Source organism: Amblyomma maculatum, chromosome 1 (genome assembly GCF_055883805.1).
Source record: "Amblyomma maculatum isolate TAMU_Amacu chromosome 1, ASM5588380v1, whole genome shotgun sequence".
NCBI classification, from domain to species: domain Eukaryota; kingdom Metazoa; phylum Arthropoda; class Arachnida; order Ixodida; family Ixodidae; genus Amblyomma; species Amblyomma maculatum.
Genome location: NC_139344.1, coordinates 62,522,703 through 62,542,181, shown reverse-complemented (window position 1 = coordinate 62,542,181; position 19,479 = coordinate 62,522,703). Strand labels below are relative to the sequence as shown.

Below are 19,479 nucleotides of genomic sequence, written 5' to 3'. Positions count from 1 at the left end.
TACGTGCCTATTCCTATCGATAGCCCGCTATCGATGGCTTCACGATTTGAATTTTCCCGCTTTCAAAGCGCTTCTTAACAAGTGGCATTATCCAATGGGAAATAGAAGAACCTTTCTTTCAGTTTTGCTTTTGATTTAATCTTCCCGCCGTGCCGCGCCCGTCCAGATGGTCTCCGGAGTCAGGTGATCGATGCCCCTTGCTTACATCATGGCATTGACGTCGTTCCTGCTGTGTGGAAACGGCCCGTTTCCGAGGAAGTTGACGCATTGGAAAGCTCGTTTTTGGATGCAAACAGCAGCAGTGATGACTCGAAAGATGAATTTAGCTCTTCAGACTTTAGCACTGACAGTGAAGCTATGTCAAACTGATCCGGAACATGGACAGCCATGCCTCGATAGGTTTCGCGTTCGCTTCCCAAAATTTTCCACTTTTGTTACGCGCTAATTGGAAGAAATCACTGTTCTGAAGGTCGCAACTGTTATCTGCAGGGTGACGTCTGTTGGGTAGTATTATTTGCCGCCGGCAGTGCAGGGAGGTGTGTTTTCCGCTAGAGGACAGTCAGGGTTCGACCTCTGTGTAGTCAACCTCGAATACTGTTTTCTTTCCTAACTTAGCGAATACTGTACACAGAAAGCTAGAATTTGCTGCAATGTTGCATTGGTTCCTGTTGCAAAAAGCGTATAGTATTTTGAAAAACTTTTATGCTTTATTTGTATCAAGAAACTGATACTTTTTGTGTTTTCTTTTTTACTACAATTTTTTGTTAGTTTTTTTTTTCATCACTTATAAAATAAATATGTGAATTGTCACTATAATACCATTGTGAAGAGGAATTCCTCCTCTATAATTTGAAACTAGACACTCCTGTACCAAGCAAGTTTTGTTCAAAAAAAAAAAAAATTAATTAATGACACACCCGAAAACTACCCCTTTTCCCGCGGACAGGAAAGTGTTAGATTGTGTGGGGTTTTAATAGGGGATTTTTTTCTGCTTATTCATGGCCGATATTTATGACTGCTGACCCACCTCTTTATAACTAGCACTTTTGAGTGCAAACTGATCATGATGGGCAATGCTTTGGAAACAAAGGAATGTGGCAATATGCCGATGCCAAAAGGCGTTTGTTGCTGTACAACAGTAATGCTTGTTAACAACAAAATATGCTATAGGATCAAAGTTGTCAGACTCACTGGTACGGTTATGGGCGAATTTTCGCCCTTGCTAGAACAGGGGACTCTTCTAGGAGGAGCTTACAGGATATGGTCTTACGAGGCTTTGTCCCGCCGGCGGATATCTGTGAATATCATGAGGCCGAAGAAAGTGAGACCTACTTTCTGAGTGCGTGCATTTTCAGCTTCGAATTGAAACCTCTGAGCAATAAATGCACCTTTTGTAAAGGGACAAAACGCCAAACTGTTCGATATTGCTGACATCAGAAAGATTGCTCTTGGTGTTTTTTTTAAATAAGCTACATGGAAAATCATTTAAACATGGGAGGCCTGAAAAATGCCACTGCACCAATCTAGTTTCCTCCAAAGCATATCCTGCATATAACATGTTATCCTGCACATTGGCATGTTCAAAATCTCCTCTGTATTTTCACAGCAATCATTTTTGCTAATGCACACAAATACATGTACGCAAAAGTGGAGAGACCATGCGTTTCAAAAAAACTACCCGCCAGCTTTTTCTGACCATGAAACAGTTATTTCTGAGACATGCGTCTTCCTTAGTATACTTGCCATCTTGCCCAAGCAATTTTTTCTGTCACATCTTTTTATACATCAAAAAAGCAATCGTAGTGGTTAGCGTGGTCTCTCCACTTTTGCTCATGGGTGTACATTTTTAGTGTGAAAGTAGTGATCTAGCCATCCTATTCTGAGCAATAAAATTGTCTTGTGGCCCGCTAAATTTAGCAGGAAAAGCGCCATCGAGTGGTTACATTGCACGCCAGTGAATGGTGCTACAAGATATGCGGTGTATACAGTAAACCCTCGTTAACTCGAAGTTGTAAAATCTGGGAAAAATTTGAGATAAGCGGAGTTTCGAGTTAAGCAAAATGCCAAAAATTTCTGTCGACAATCCCTGGTGATCAGTCGCGCGGCACCGCCGCCAATGGCTGTCAGTGCCGCTGGTGCACACCGCACGGAACGACGTAACTCCGCGACAGAGGCGCGTTTTCAGCGTTGCTTTGTTACCGCTGCCTAGTCGTTCGGTTAGGGGGAGTACAATAACGCTATATCCCGTTTCTAACGTTCAACAGCATGACGTACGGTAAAACAGTGATGAATTTTTTTTTTAATACATCGCATGTACAAAAAAAAAAAAAAAAAGGTCACAGCCCAGCGGTGCGCTACTACACTGAGATGCAAGCAGCGACTTCTTCTTGCCCCCTTTCGAAAAATATCTAGCCACACTAGCCTTTTTATTCTTTTTTACTACCCTACCAAGCTTTTACTGAATTGTCTCGATGCGTCTATGTGCTCATATATGCACGGATCAGAAGAAGTGAGCGTCTGCAGGTTCTTCGCTCAAACCGCCCTAGGAAAACCAACTTCACTCTCGCAAAAAAAAAAAAAGCCAGGACGGAAATTGAGTAGCCAAAGCCTTCTGTGATTGGCTGCTTGGCAAGCTGCTTCTGGGTGATACACGAAATTTTCTACAAACCCAAAACCTGAGCACGACAGCGACGAGCGAAAATGCTTTGGCAGCCCTCAGCCTGTCGCGTCCGTCGATGCTCCACTGCGTAAATGGAGCGTTTGTAATAAACGGAAAAGAATTCTCAGGAAAAACTCAACTTTATATTTTTGAAGGAAGAACTGGGCAATGCTTGACCGCTTCGCGTTTGCATTCGTCCCGATAAAAGTGTCCTCGAGCTGCTAATGCGTCACATAAGTCGTTGGTCGCCGCCGTTGCATTCAACTTGCAGAGCAAGTGTTGCGGACACCACATACACAACAAAAATCAGTTAACGCTTCGTGCAAATAGCGCCATGAAGCAGAACCACGCATTCACTAAATTGTTCTTGCCGGTATGACCCATCAGCCCCCGCGCGCGATCGGCGCTCACGTGACTGCTCCCAAGGCGAAAAATGGCTGCGTCTGCGGGAATTTTGTATTCGCTCTTCAAACGTGACTGCGTTTGGCACTTAGTAAGCGCTCGTTCGGAGCCCCTATCACCTTTCGGTAATGACTTTGCCTTCGATCCTTCCGGTCAAAATTTCGAGATATACGCATTACGCCCGAAAAATGCTTCGAGTTAAATGGGAGCTAATACAGTGAAAGCTCGTTAATTCACAACTCGTTAATTCGAAATTTTGGATAATTCGAAATAGTCATCGTGGTCCGGTCCGCAGTGCATAGAAGTCTATGCGCGTAACAGCTCGTTAATTCACTCAAAAATTGGCGCCGCCACCCATAATTCGAACTGCGCGCCGCCAAGCGGCGCTGTTAAAAACCATCGTTGGAAGCTTTCACGGCAGAACGATAGATGGCACAACCATCGGGGCGCCGCTAGGGTGCTGGAACAAGTACTAAACAGTCTTTCCTGCCGCGACTCCTTCGAGGAACGACCTTTTGGTGTTATCGACCACGGTTTCGTGTTGCATTTCGTGAGCCCTCGTTTTGCACGCCGCTTGTTGTGAGCTTGTGTCCGCGAGATGTGTTCGCGTGGGAAATACTGTGCCAAGACGGTGAAGGAGAAAGTGGCTATTTTACGCGAGGTGGATGAACGGAAGGCCAGCAAAGTGGAAATCGCGAAAAAGCACGGGATTCCACCAAGCACGTTGCCGACGTACGTCCGAAATAGGAAGGCCATCGAGGATGCCTATGAAGCCGAAGATTTCGCCAGCAACAGAAAAAGGCTTCGGTTAGCCAAGTATCCGGAAATTGAGACCGCTGTGATCACGTGGGTGAAAGAAATGAGAAGCGCTGACATTCCACTGAGCGGCCCAATTATCATGGCGAAGGCGGCCGATTTCGCCCTGCGCTTGAATGTGGAAGATTTTGTCGCCTCCGAAGGATGGTTTCACCGCTTTAGAGACAGACATAATCTTGTCTTCCGGGTGTTGTCTGGAGAAGCCAAAGAAGTGGATGCAGAAACTTGTGCCACGTGGCGAAGCGGTGCCCTGCAGCAGTACTTAGAAAGCTACTCGGCACATGATATATTCAATGCTGATGAGACGGCTTTGCTTTATAAGTTCCAGCCCGACAGAACAGTAACATTTAAAGGGGACAGCTGCGCTGGCGGCAAGCGAAGCAAAGAGCGGATTACTGTTCTGGTCGCCGCTAATATGACCGGGACGGAGAAGGTCCCTCATTTTGTTGTCGGCAAGGCACATAAGCCTAGATGTTTCAAGAACATTAGGACACTGCCGACGGAATACTCCGCCAGCAGCAAGGCGTGGATGACGGGCGAATTGTTTAAAAAATGGCTCTTGAAATTCGATCGGAGGATGGAGCTAGGGAAGCGTCAAGTTCTCTTCATTGTGGATAACTGCTCGGCACACAAAGTCGACGCCGAGCTGAAAGCCACAAGGCTCGTCTTTTTGCCCGCCAACACGACTCCGGCCTTGCAGCCGATGGATCAGGGGGTGATCAGAAACATCAAATGTTTCTATAGGCGCCACATGATCGAGCGCATGACTTTGTGCACTGGAAACCAGAAGACTAGCACCATCACATTGCTCACAGCAATGCACATGTTGGTGCGTGCATGGGAGCAGGTCATGCCGTCCACAATTGCAAACTGCTTCCACCACTGTGGCTTTGCTACCGGAAGTATGAAAGAAAGTGGCGACGATGGGAGTCCGGAGCCTCTGCCTGCGGCTGTGCGTGCTGTGCTGCAGGACGTCAGTTTTGATGATTACGTTGGAGTAGACAGCGATGCAGCAGTGTGCGGTGCCCTAAGTGATGAGGACATTGTCGCTGAAATTGTTGGGGAGCAGTCTGTCCCAGAAGAGGCAGAAGACGAGGACGACGACGAGGAGCAAGAGCCCGTGCGTCCATCCGCGGCAGAAGTTATGGGAGCGCTGAATGTCGCGCGCCTTTTCTTCAGCTTTGAAGAGGGGGAAGAAGACTCCCTGCGTCGCATTCGCATGCTAGAAGACCGAGTGAGTATGGTAGCCCTCAGAGAGAAGAAGCAGAAGATAACAGACTTTTTTGCTAAATAAATGTTTTTCGTGCCCTCCGGGCATCAAACGCCTTCATTTTTGCTCACTTTCATTAGTTCGAATTTTGGTTAATTCGAACTGGCCTGGCGGCCCCGTGGAATTTAAATTAACGAGCTTTTACTGTACATAGCACCTATAGGAGGTGAAAGCGCGGTGTGAAAAATTTTCGACCTAACCGATTTTTTGAGATATGCGAGTTCGTGTTAACGAGGGTTTACTGTAGTTTTGTCCTTTAAGAGAGTTAACTGCTGAGCTAGTTGGTTGTCAGACATAATAACGGTATGCAGTGCAACACAGACGCACACAAGAAAGACGGCACCACTGGCACTTCTATGTCTGTGTTGTGCTGTTATATAGTTTTGTTTAGCGTGTATGCCTTGCAGCGAACGCTACCCACCCGGTGCTGTTGCCTTGCTCGTCATGAGCCGCCAGGAATGCATATGCATTGCTCGGGCTTGTGATCAGAGCGTACATTCCGTTGGGAGAGAGTTCTTGTGCAGAAGCTGTCCTACCCCGAGCAAGAAAATTGTTAACAATCTTAGGGCTCTGCTTAGCTGCAGTAGCAACAACGCTTTCTTGGCATGCGCAACTGGCGTCCAGGAAAAAAAAAAAAACATTAGAGCTCAGTGGGTTCGAGCCCTGGAATTCCTTGTGGGATTTGAGTACGGAAATGGAACATTTTAGCTATCATTGCAGCTGATTGCCCTACGTGTTAACCTGCAGTGCACTCTCACACTGTGCATTGTGCGTCACCATCTCCATCAACTTTCATCAGTAGGAATACTAAGTTACCTGGTAAGAAGTGGGACAGATTTTATTCTGAGGCCTAAGAAGGATGACTTCACAATAAACTGCCCCATGGCTTCATCATGTGACACGGTATTTGTGGCCACACAGCATGAACTATGTAACCTGCTGGTGACCTACATTGCAGTGAATGTGTCGAGCAAAATAGTTATCTGGTTCTGTGAAACTAATTTTCGCAGGGATTGAATTGGGGGTGGAAGCGCTGCTCCATTTGCTCCATTCTGCTCCAAACTGCTTTCCCTGCTAAATCCTGCTCCAAAATGCAATATTACTTAAAAACCGCTCCAAACCTTAATGTTTTGCCATCAAATTCAGCAACACCTGGTTTTACTGCTTAGTGTACCTAGGAACCTTTTCTGTCTGCAATGAACTACATGAGGAGTTCTAATGATTTTACTATGAAAGCAAGTGCATACTTCACCATGGAGCCTCTTTGTTAAGAACAAATGTGCCAAACCTACATGAGGTAAAAGCACACTGGAAGCATCATAGGGCGATACCACGGAGGTGCAAATCATTATAAATTTTTTCAAGAGTATTGGAAAGTCATACAGGGTATATCGTTAACGTGTTGAACTTAAGGTAGCCTCAGCATTGCTAAAACAAAATTATGAGGAGCCGCTGGCAGCAGCTTACGAAGTAAATAATCTGAAGAGGAGAAAAGGCTACCCATGAGTGCTGTTAATCCTCCTTGCAGGCAGCACTGACCAGTGCTAAGGAATTTGTCGACACAAGCACAGGATCGAGAAGGATGTGCACAAGATAGCGTAAATGTACTGCCCATTTATATGAATTCCAAACTAGTGGTGGTGCTTGAGTGCATCAAAGTACTTTGGTAAACGCCATGTTTGAATCTATCAAGTGGCGAAAAGCTTTTAATCAGACTTGATTTTCAGACGTAGAGTGTAGAAAGCATTCCATTTGCTAGTGTTGTTCCAAATTGTTGCTCAGGTCAGCTGTGATATTTTAAGCAGCTGTACATGTTTTGGCTGTTTGTCTTGCCTTGTTAGAGATGCAGGCACAGTCAAGCTGAGCCTTGAATATTGAAAAAAAGAAAATAAATAAATAAAAGGAATCAGAATGGATTTTTTTGTATGTCAGGAATAGAAAATTGCAATTAATAAAAGCGTTCAATCCTAAAAACATGCTCCAAAACTCTTGCTTTACTGCTCCAAAGCTGCTCCAAAACTGCATTATTACTTCTCCCTGAGCTGCTTCAAAATGGTCAAGCCTGCTTCCTCCCTGTGAATTATGTGTGGCACGAAATTTGTTGAGCTGAGATTCAGCCTCTCAAAATTTCTTGCTATTACTATATGGCAATCTTCGCCTCTATCATCGCTCCTCTGACCCAGCTCCTTGCCGGCAGCTCCGACCTTTCCACCTGGACTCCAGCCTGCGATAAAGCCTTCGACACTTTACGCCGCCTTTTGATTTCGCCTCCCATTCTACGCCACTTTGATCCGACTGCGCTTACGGAGATCCACACTGATGCCAGCGGTATTGGGCTTGGTGCCGTCCTTACACAACGTAAACCTGGTTACAGCGAGTATGTTGTGGCATACGCCAGCCGAACATTGACGAAAGCAGAGTAAAATTATTCAGTCACAGAGAGGGAATGTTTGGCCATTATTTGGGCCATCGGAAAATTTCGTCCCTATGTGTATGGCCGACCGTTTTATGTTGTGACTGATCACCACGCTTTGTGCTGGCTGGCCTCTCTGAAAGACCCATCCGGTCGCCTTGCTCACTGGGCTCTCGGTGTCCAGGAGTATGACATTCATGTCATTTATCGATCAGGTCTGAAGAATACGGACGCGGATGCTCTTTCCCGCTCGCCATTGCCTAGTGATACCTCGTCTGACCACGTCTGTGCTTACGATTTGTCGACTCTTGCCACTATTAACATGGCTATCGAGCAGCGGAATAACCCCTGGATCAATACACTTTTGGTTTTTCTCTCAAGTCCTGGTCATTCATCCAAAGCGCTAGTCCGGCAAGCCCACCACTTCTCCATTTGTGACGGTGTTCTCTATCGCCACAATTATTTGCTTGACGGACGGAAGTGGCTTCTAGTCATCCCGCGTCATCTCCGTGCTGACATTTGTGCTGCGTACCATGGTGACCCACAATGTGCTCACGGTGGCGTATTGAAAACCCACACGCGCCTACATCTGCGATTTTACTGGCGTGGAATGTACCGCTTTGTGCGACATTTCGTGCGTGCTTGCGAATCTTGTCAACGCCGAAAAACTCCTTAGAAGTCCCCTGTTTCGTTGCAGCTGTTACCCTGTCCTGCTCGTCCGTTTGACCGTGTTGGCATAGATCTCTATGGCCCTCTTCCTACTACTCCCGCTGGAAACTGGTGGATTATCGTGGCAGTAGATCATCTTACTCGCTACACTGAAACATCACCGTTGCCCTCTGCCTCTGCAAGAGACATTGCTTTGTTCCTTCTCAACAACTTGATTCTTCGCCACGGAACTCTGAAGGAACTGCTCAGTGACCGCGGACGCGTTTTCTTGTCCGACGCTCTTGAAGCCCTACTGAAAAAATGCCGCATCATTCATCGCACGGCTACTTCTTACCACCCTCAGACAAATGGCCTGACAGAAAATGCTTCAGCCGTACTCTGAGTGACATGCTGGCCATGTGCGTCAACGACCCTCATTCCAACTGGGACCAGGCTCTTCCCTTCGTAACCTACGCGTACAACACAGCGATACAGACAACCACTGGATTCTCTCCCTTCTTCCTTCTTTACGGGCGCGAGCCAACCTGCACAATGGACACGCTTTTTCCCTACCGCCCTGATGTTTCTGAATCGACGCCACTCAGACGCCGCCCAGTACGCAGAAGAAGGACATCAGCTCGCTCGTTCGCTTACAAAGAAAAACCAGTGGCAACAAAAACACCATTGTGACACTGGTGAGGCGCCTTCATATGCACCCAACTCCCTGGTGTGGCTCTGGGTTCCTACCACAACCACCGGCCTTTCAAAGAAGCTTCTTGCTCAGTATCACAGTCCATACTGAGTCCTTCAAAAAACATCTCCTGTCAATTACGTAGTTGAGCCTGTTACGCCCTCTGAGGACTTGCGTCACCGTGGACGCGAAACAGTTCATGTGAACCGAATCAAACCCTACTACAATCAGTCTCTTTTTTTGGCTCCATAAGTCGCCAGGATGGCTCCTTCTCTACCCGGGGGGAAAATGTAGTGTGGTAATCTTCGTCTTCATAGCCACTGCCATGCATCGCGTGCTGGCGCACTCTAGGACGAACAAGTTAGTCGCTGCCTTGCTGATTCGCCACGCCTGACGCTCCGCTGCGAGTTCCTCCTGAGTGGCTGGATCCATCTGGGTTTACCGAATAAACACACCCTACAATATATATATATAACGAAACCGCCGGGGAAGGAAAACCTTTTCGTTGTCGCGAGAATTTCGCTGTCGTGAAAATGGACAAATAAGCACACCCATTACCTTCCAGAACCAAGATTTAATTAAAAAAGTCGCTTATTTTGCTCTGCTTGACATTGCTGTGCAGGAGCTTGACGACTCTGGCTTCGCAGCTTGATAAGCTATGCATAGCTTCGTCGTTGTGGTCGCCGAGAAAAGTCCGGATCACATCGAATGCATCAAGCACATGACGCGAGCTTACTTGCTTACCTTGTGCTTGGTTTTCGCTATCTTCGTCGTCACTCGCCTCATTTCCTTTGCGCACACTGTCGATAATAGCGTCGTCGCTGAATTCCTCGTGCACGATCAAGTTGGCGTCCGCACACAAAAAGTCCTCCAGTTCAACAGCCTCTGGCACCATTGTATCTACACTGCGAAGCGCATTCCATGCTTCGGTTAGTGGCTGCAGATAGTCACTGCTTGCAGCTTCCGGTTCTGCCAAGGCGTGCTGACCAGCTGCGAAACCGGCATGCCTGAAGCAGTTCTGGACAAGCGTGGCCGAAGTAGCAATCCACGCGCCGGCAAGCATCTCCAGCGCCATGAAGAGGTCAATTTCCGTCGGTCGCTTCATTTCGATGTTTAGCAACATCCGCTGTATGAGCCTTCTTCGGTACGCAGACTTCACACTTTTGATAACCCCCTGATCAAGAGGCTGGATAACGGATGTGCAGTTCGCGGGGAAAAAAATCAAGCGGATGCTCGTCAGGGCAACGTCTTCAATGTGGTGCACACTGCAGTTGTCCAAAAAAAAGCAGACAGATCTGCCCTGCTTTCGCATGTCCGTATCAAAGGCTTCCAGCCAGCTTGTGAATATTGCGCGCGTCATCCATGCTTTTTGGTTTGCAGTGTACTGGACCGGAAGCTTTCGGTTACGTTTAAAACACCGTGGAGTCTTGCTCCGGCCGATCACGAGGAGGGGACGCTTGTCAGATCCATTCATGTTTGAGCATAAAAGAATGGTGACCCGCTTTTTGCTCAGCTTGCCGCCATGGCATTTTTTTCCTTTCAGGTCTAGCGTTTTTGAAGGCAACATTTCATAGAAGAAGCCCATTTCGTCCGCATTATAAATTTCGGAGGGCTCGTACTCGTCCATTATGCCTTCGTAACTTTTCTCCATCCAGGAAGATGCTGCTTCAGCGTCTACGCTCACACACTCCCCCGACAACACTTTGGCGACGATGCAGTGCCGCGCTTTAAATCGACTTAGCCATCCGGCACTCGCCTTAAAGTTGTCGTGCCCCAGAATGCACGCGTAGTCAATCGCCTTTTGCTGCAGGAGGCTTCCGGACAAAGGTACCTTGTTCGCTCTCTTGTCCAGGAACCACTGAAATACGGCTTTGTCCACGTCTTCGTAGACCGGCGCTGCCAAAGTCTTGTTCTGAGCGCGCGCGCCGTTCTGGAGTGCCGCCATGATGCCATTCCTTGATTTCAGAATCGTAGAAAGCGAGCTGCACGGGATACCGAACTCCTCCGCAATATCAGTCTTCTTCCTGCCTTTTTCAGCTTCGGCGATAATTGCAGCCTTTTCCTGCAGCGTCAAAAACTTGCGCTTCTTTACAGGAGGCTGCATGTTTCCGACAGTAAAAAAAAAAAACAACAAAAAACACTGTACACAGGCAAGTCACGAACGGCACAAGGCGGATGGCGAGATCGGCGAGATAGCGTGGTCGCGTGGTCGGCGCACTAGCGAAAAGAAAAAAAAAGGAGGTTCCTTGCTCTTCCCCGGTTGGCCGGCAGTGTCGTCACGTGGCGTGAAACGTCACATACATGCGTAGTGGCCAACAGACAGGCTAGCAAAAAGCCGCTTTCAGCGGGAAAAAAAAAATGCTTTGCTATCATCATCATTACCGAACCAACCGAAAGTAAACAAAAATGGCTGCGCCGGTGCTTGTTGGCAGGTGAAATGAACGGGCTCGACTTGTCGGATGAGTGTGCTGCTGCAGTTTCGCCCATTCTATGTTCCCGACTGGCTGATGTGCCGAAAAAATGTTGCAGATCACTGCCTCAAACTTTCGTTAATGCGGGACTGCTTTTTAAAAACCCTTCGCTGTTGAGAGGGGACAAATGCATTGAACCCTATGGGAGTTCGCCGGGGGCGCCAGAATTTTTCATTGTCGCGAGAATTTCGTTCTTGAGGGCTTTCGTTATAGAGGGGTTCAACTGTATATATATTGTGACATTATGCCCTGCATCACTGGACGTTGAAGAAGACAACGATCAGCGACAGTGACACAGAAGAAGACAAAGTGGTAGTAACGTTTGGTGTTTGAAGAAGGTTGACGCTGCTGTGCTTCTGGGCTTTGTGTGCTCTGTCATCCTGGACTAACCTTCGTGGACTGACTTTGCTACGTATCATCTTGGTGGAGGTGACTAAAGATTCCCGTGTCCACACATAAATACATTTAAGTAGCCGAAAGCTGGATTTGCGCAGTGGCCGCCACCTACCTGGGATCACAATGTCAACAACGGCCACTATGACCTCTGAGGCAGCTCCTACCACCGCATCAACATTGGCGCAGCCACTCGTCCTCACAAAAATTCGCCACCCTCCATCTTCAATGGCGAAGACAAGACAGACGTTGACGACTGGCTGGATGAATACGAGCGATGCAGCAGGAACAATCACTGGGACGCTACTATCATGCTGGCCAATCTGATTTTCTATTTGGTGGGAACCGCTCGCACGTGGTTCCAAAATCACGAGCACGAGCTGATGACCTGGGAAATTTGCAAGCAAAAGCTTCACGACTTGTTCGGGAAGCCCATTGGACGGGCCCTCGCAGCCAACACCGAACTTTCCTTTCGTGCCCAATCCACCATGGAGTCCTACCTTGCCTACATACAAGACGTGCTCACATTGTGTCGCAAGGCAAACAGCTCCATGCTGGAAAGTGAAAAGGTAGGGCACATCCTAAAGGGCATCGCAGATGACGCGTTCAACATCCTCTTCTGCATGGATTGCTCTACCGTCGAGTCGGTGCTTCAAGTTTGTCGAAGATTTGAGCAAGCTAAACAACGACGCCTGGTACATCGCTTTGAGCGCCTTCCGAACACGGCAGCTACATCATCCTGCGTTTATCTGGCTCCTCTGCAACAGCCTTCTTAGTCCACTACTATGGCTCGGATCGTCAGGCGAGAACTCGAGGCCTTAGCTCGTGCACCACTCCCATCTCCACTGCCCGACACCGTGGCCATGATACAGGCTGTTGTCCGCCAGGAACTTGCCAACGTCGGTCTTTGCTCCAACCCCGTACTGCCTTTGTCACCATCGCATCCTGTTCCTGTAGTGGCTGCTGCAACCACTAGCCAAGCTCCCCCACGTCGCTACGTTAGTCGCAATCCTGCTGAGTGGCGCACCTCAAATGACAGGCCAATTTGTTTTATTTGCTGTCGAGCCGGCCACACTTCACGTTATTGCCGCACTCATACCTTCCCCACCCCTCGTTCTCATTACAACGCTGACCGTCGGTACTACTACGGACCTCAACGCTTCCCTGCCCAACCTGAACAGCTCCGCCCAGCATATGATGGACCTGGACACTTCCCTTCTCACCCAGATGAACCTCACACCGAAGCCGTCTCAAGGGTCCGTCACTCCAGCCGATCTCCATCTCTACGGTCTCGTTGATCCCGTTCACCGGTGCCTCCTCGCAACTCCTCCCCATCATACGCGGGCACCTACTCGGGAAGCTAGCGAGTGCAGCGTCCGGGAGTGACGCTGCATTACCGACCTGGACTGTCAACTCGGAACTGACCCTCACACCCAGACGTAACCTCATTGACATTTTTGTGGACGGAGTCTCAGTTTCTGCCCTTATTGACACTGGCGCCCACAATTCCGTCCTCAGTTCCTCGCTCTGTCAACGCCTCAACAAAGTCCTCACACCTGCTTCCTCATCTACCGTTCGTGCTGCTGATGGCAGCGCAGCTACTGTGGTTGGTATGTGTACTGCGAGAATTATCATTGCCGACCGCCATATCCCTGTGCTATTTAGAGTCCTCACCAGTTGCCCTCACGACGTTATATTAGGACTCGACTTTTTAACTGCACATTCCGCGCTCATTGACTGTTATTCTGGACTGCTTCATCTGGGCCTGCCACTCTGTCCTGACAAACAGGCCTCTGATACTTCAACGCTTCGTCTCCGCTCCTCTACATTTACTCGTCTGCCACCAGAAGCTGCAGTGTACGTGCTCATGTCGCCTTTTCCCTCTGTTCCTGATGGCGACTACGTTGTTTTCCCCCATAACCGACGTGACACTGCAGCGTAGAATCGCTCTCCCTCATAACATTGTGCACGTAGAAAATAACAACGCTTATATTCCAGTCTTGAACTTCGGCCTTTTTGTGCACATTCTTCCTGAGGGCATTACTCTCGCCGAACTGATCCCACTGTCTGACGTCACAGTTGCCGCTCTTTTACCTGACCCTACTGCTAAAGTGTCGACAGGACCTGCACCGTCCCCACCTCTGGAGGCCCGCATATCAGGAATGGTTGCACCTAACTTGCGCCCCGACCAAGCTACAGCACTTACGAGTCTTCTGACTTCGTACAGCGATATTTTCGATTTTGGTGACCGCCTCTTAGGACAAACGTCCCTCGTTAAACATCTTATCGATACCGGAGATGCCCGCCCAATTCACAGAAGACCTTATCGAGTCGCCATTTCTGAACGACTCGTCATACAAGGTGAAATGGACAAGATGTTAGCAAAAAACATTATAGAGCCTTCCAGCAGTCCCTGGGCATCGCCGCCTGTCGTGCTTTTTAAAAAGAAAGACAATACCTGAAGATTCTGCGTTGATTACCTACACCTCAACAAAATTACAAAGAAAGATGTTTACCCGCTTCCCAGGATAGATGATGCCCTTGACTGCTTGCACGGTGCCAGCTATTTCTCTTCCATTGATCTTTGTTCCGGTGATGGCCTGTATCAATTCAAGGTGATGTCTTTCGGCTTGTGTAATGCGCCCGCAACTTTCGAGCGCATGATGGACTCTCTCCTGCGCAGCTTGAAATGGACGACGTGCTTGTGCTATCTCGATGATGTCATTGTATTTTCTTCTACATTCGAGAGCCATCTCCATTGCCTTGATACCATTCTTGGTGTCTTCCGAAGAGCCGGCCTTCAGCCGAACTCGAAGATATGTAGCTTCGGCCGACATGAACTCAAGGTGCTAGGTCGCGTGGTCGACGCCCGTGGCGTTCAACCCGATCCAGACAAAATACATGCTGTAAGTGCATTTCCTACACCCCGTTGTACCAGTGACGTGCGTAGTTTTCTTGGGCTTTGCTTCTATTTTCGGCGGTCTGTACCCAACTTTGCGGAGACAGCTCAACCACTCACCAATCTTTTGAAGAACGACGCTCCATTTTGCTGGTACAGTCGAACCCGGTTATATCGAACCCGGATATATCGAATTTTGGTTATATCGAACTCACGGAATATCCCCTTGAAAATCCCATGTAAAAGTATAGGAAAGCCACGTCATATATCGAATTCAATTTCCCCGGTCGTTCGATATATCGAACTCCGCACCACGCACTGGAAAGTGTGCCTTCCCCAAAGACGATCGCATCACCCGTGGCCGTTTGCCGCGTAACGTTTTCAAGCCACGCGCGGAAGGAATGAGAGGGGACAGTTCTGGACAGTGCCGCGCCCATTCCCCAAAGGCGCGCACATCTGCAGTTATCGTTTCCCGCGCGCCAACACATGACGTTTGCAAGCCATGTGCGTGGGTCTGCCCATTCTTTTGCTGAGCTATCTCTCTCCTTCAGCACGCGCTACGCATGCGCCAAGGCAGCTCAGCCCGTTTTTAGACAGACGTCGGACGCTTTCTCCAGCGTGTATTGCGAACTCTCTGCCCACGGCTGACGTGGCTATGGCGCCTGCGAACGTTAAGAAGCGGCAGTTCTCCCTGTTTTTTCTTTTTTTTTTTTGCGAGAGTCATCCTTTCTTATCGTTGTGCTGTACGTGCGACGTAGCGTAAAATATGGCGGCTGCGGACGTTAAGAAGCGGTAGGCTTTTTTTTTTTTTTTGACGGGAGCCGTTTATCTTTGCATGTATGAATCAACGGAAGCATGCGGTCTGCCGCTGCGACCATGACGCCCGCTCCAAGCGCGGCGTGATAAATCGAACCAGGCTTGTGCAATCAAGCCATCACGGGCATTCTGCCAAGTTCGCTCCCCGCCACTGGAGGAGCTATAAAAAGATAAACGCGCCCTGATGTTATCGCTGCGCAGCATCTTGGCACGCTGCCAAGAAATGAGCTGTGGATGCGACAACCGAAACGGAGTGACGCGCGCCATCCACATGCAATCGAAAACGCTCGCGATTTCTGCCGCAGCGACGCAGAAACCTGGTATTAAGCTGTCGTGGTGGCTCGAGCGGCAAGAGGGACGCAGTTCCAACAAGTTTGAAATTTTTCGCTCTGTCGCTGCCGCTCGTCGCTGAGATCGCTCAATCGCTTGCATGTGAGCGAGCTGGTCCTAACGCATTTTTTTTTTTTTTTTCAAAATCTCGGGTGCAAAAGTGGAGGATGGGTTCATGGATGGGATGCGGTATCGTTTTTTGGCATCGTAAGTGCCGTCACAAGCCGATTTTTGTATATCGAACTATTTCGCGATCCCCTTTGAGTTCGATATATCCGGGTTCGACTGTACCAAGAACAATCTCAAGCCTTTTCTGCGCTATTGCAGCCTTCACCAACCCGCCCGTCCTGGCACACTTCAATCCTTCGGCACCAACGGAGGTCCGCACCGACGCCAGTGGTCACGGTATTGGTGTCATACTCGCCCAACAGCAGATGGGTCGCACTCACGTCATTGCTTATGCCAGTCGCATCCTTTCTGCGGCTGAACGGAATTACTCGATCGCAGAACGTGAGTGCTTAGCCCTCGTGTGGGCCATTGCAAAGTTTCGCCCTTACTTGTTTGGCCGCCCGTTCTCCGTCATCACCGACCACCATGCCTTATGCTGGCTTTCTACGCTGAAGGACCCTACTGGTCGCCTGGGCTGTTGGGCCCTCCGCCTTCAGGAATACGCTTTTTCTGTCGTCCAGAAGTCTGGCCGGCTGCACGCTGACGCCGATTGCCTGTCCTGCAACCCGGTAGATCCGCCACCTGCGAGCGAGTGCGACGATGACACATATGTGTTGTCCGTCTCTGACCTTTCAAGCATTCGCCATAAGCAGCGCTTAGTTCCCAAACTTTGCAGCATTATCAATCGCCTCAGCACTGATCACCTTGATGCTACCCTTGCTCTGTTTGTGCTTCACAACGGCACCTTATACCGACGGAATATGCGAGCAGATGGCGCCGAGTTTCTGCTCGTAGTCCCTGAACATCTGCGTACCACCGTTCTTCAACAGCTGCACGATGCACCCACAGCGGGTCATCTTGGCATATCTCGTACGTACGATAGCATCCGCCGTCGCTTCTTTTGGCCAGGCTTCTATCGCTCTGTTCGTCGTTACGTGGCTTCTTGTGACCGGTGTCAGCGACGGAAGAAGCCCTCGGTTATGCTTGCTGGATCCCTGCAGCCGATCGACATCCCGCGACAGTCCTCTATGCCACGCACCGAGATTGTTCATGTCGCCAGGATGAAGCCGTACTACCCCTGCAGTAGTTCCTCCTAGTGCGCACCGGTACTGTGCTTTCCGTGGGGGGGTAATGTGACATATATGCCCTGCATCACTGGACGTTGAAGAAGACAACGATCAGCGACAGTGACACAGAAGAAGACAAAGTGGTAGTAACGTTTGGTGTTTGATAAAGGTTGACGCTGCTGTGCTTCTGTGCTTTGTGTGCTCTGTTATCCTGGACTAACCTTCATGGACTAAGCTTGCCACGTATCAATATATACAATTAAACCTCGTTACCAGAGACACTCAAGGGACCCGAAAAAGATGCCTTTTGTAACCATGGTCTCTTGTAACCAAAAATTCTTACCAACTCCTATGTGCGGCAGTTTAGATTCCCTTAACTAAATTCTGTTCCATATCAGTGCCCTTTTTTGCTGCAATATGTCAGGAACCAAGAAAGAGTGCCTCCTTTTGACTGGGAAGTCAAAATGTCCCTGTTTCAGCCACTGTCGTCCCATTTCTATGTGACTGAAACAACAGGGACATTTTGACTTCCCAGTCGAGAGGGGGCACTCCTCCTTGGCTCCTGACATACTGCAACAAAAAAGGGCACTAATATGGAATAGAATTTAGATAAGTAAATCAAAACTGCTGCACATATGAGTTGTTACAAATCAGCTGCATTGCATAAGCATACCTGGGTTAATTGTGTCTCTATTAAACGGTGAAGAAGTTACTTTATGGACCTGCAAAAGTTGTCCTTAGTAACAGGGTGTCTTTTGTATGCGTCTTTTGTAAGGGTGTCTCTTGTATGCAATGTTGTTAACTTGGCAAACATAGGGAAACCAACCAAACTATTTCCAAGTGTCTCTTATAACCGAGTGTCTCTTGTAACCATGCCTCTTGTAACGAGATTTTACTTTAGAGCTGGTCTTGGCGTGGGCTTCAATTTGTCCTTCGCTTGACCTTCAAGGAGCAAGAGGACAAACTGTTCCTGTGCGGTTCAGGTTTCCACAGAAAAATGTGACAGATACTGTGCCTTTCCTTTCCTATAAACCAACACACAATGTCAGTGTGGGCTAGGTATTGACGTTCAAGAAGCCCAAGACAAAGTTGGGGTATAAATATACTGTGCTTTCCTTTCCACAAAGCATCCGACCACTTGTGTAACCTTGTGGACCGCGTTGGTGTTGCACCACAAGGAAATGACCTTGACCCTTGAACCTTTCAAACTTGGAGCCCGGAGAAGAGCGGAAGGGGTGGAGCACGTGATTAATCATGTGGGTGATGTCGCGTCGCGCCATCACACGATGGAAACAGCCATGAAGTCAGTCAGTGGGTATAATAACGAAGACTAACCGCGCCTCGACTCAAGGCAGACGGGGGGTGGCTGCTCCCGGCCCTACATGGCTGGGTTTGCACAGGACGATGGCTGTTGCGACGTCTTTTTCGCTCACTCACTTTTTCTTTCTCTCATTTCTCCTCTTTCTGCACGAGGCAGCGATTGTGGCTCAGCTATAAAGCCAGTCAACAGGCCCATGAATTTTCTTTTCCTTCTTCCTACAGTCGATACAGCAACAACAGCGCCTCGACTCAAAGCCAGCCATGGATGCCGGTGGCAATGATGCTGCGCTTAGTCGTACTGATGCCAGTTAAATCTGGCTACGAAAAAGTTCTACCGAACATAACCATGCTATGAAGCTTTCGCTGAATTCCATGTTTGCTTTGCTAAACCTCTGCTAATTTTTCCTTTTTATTTTTACAGGTGCTGTGGTGATGAACTTCGTCTGCCGCAATGAAACATTGAAGAAAGAAGTCTACAAAAGGCTGAACAACATTTTTTCCACAGTTCTTGTTCAGAAGATACCAGACAATGTAAATGAAGTGGTCTACCTAACCAACAACAAGACTGAAGGAATGGAGCGCAGGTTCATTAGTAATGTACAGAGACTCAGCAAGATCTTGAAGGGCGTTGACAATGCAGACATATCTGACCTCATGAATGGATTAAAAGTTGCATAGTCTTGTTTCATGCAAGAGTATGGTTTTTTGACGTTTCACTGCAGCAACTACCATTCAGTTGTTCTCATCTTCCAAGTGTCTGCGTACCGTAGCAACTGTGCTGCCCAGATAGGTAGGGTGTTAGTGGCTCAATTTAAAAGGGTTGCCAGGTCTGATACATAACAGTGAGAATGCAGACAAGTTGAAAACTGGCAGAGAAATGCCACCACTGCTTTTGAGTAATGCCACTGAGCCATGCATTTTCATGGCCACTGAAATACTAGTCTACCTGTCCTCTGATTTTGTAGCTTAGAGACTATGATCCTCCAGGTTTTCATTCGGAATGCTCTTGCTTGCACTGGATTGTTCCAGTCATAACATATGCTTTCCAGAGTTAAGAATTATTTACCGAAGCCAAAAGCTTTCAGAAGGTTCCTCAGACTGCATTTTCTGGTTATG

The 19,479-nt window shown here is 48.4% G+C and overlaps 1 protein-coding gene across 1 annotated transcript in view; it reads left to right on the top strand.

Annotated features, from left to right (window-relative positions):
* LOC146202572 (eEF1A lysine and N-terminal methyltransferase-like) overlaps nucleotides 1–19,058 on the top strand; it is an 81,166-nt gene extending 62,108 nt beyond the window's left edge. The window contains exon 13 of the mRNA XM_084588231.1: nucleotides 18,785–19,058. Coding sequence (XP_084444357.1) covers nucleotides 18,785–19,041 — 257 coding nt within the window. The 3' untranslated portion in view covers nucleotides 19,042–19,058. The remainder of the gene's footprint in view (nucleotides 1–18,784) is intronic.
* The last annotated feature ends 421 nt before the right edge of the window (nucleotides 19,059–19,479 follow it).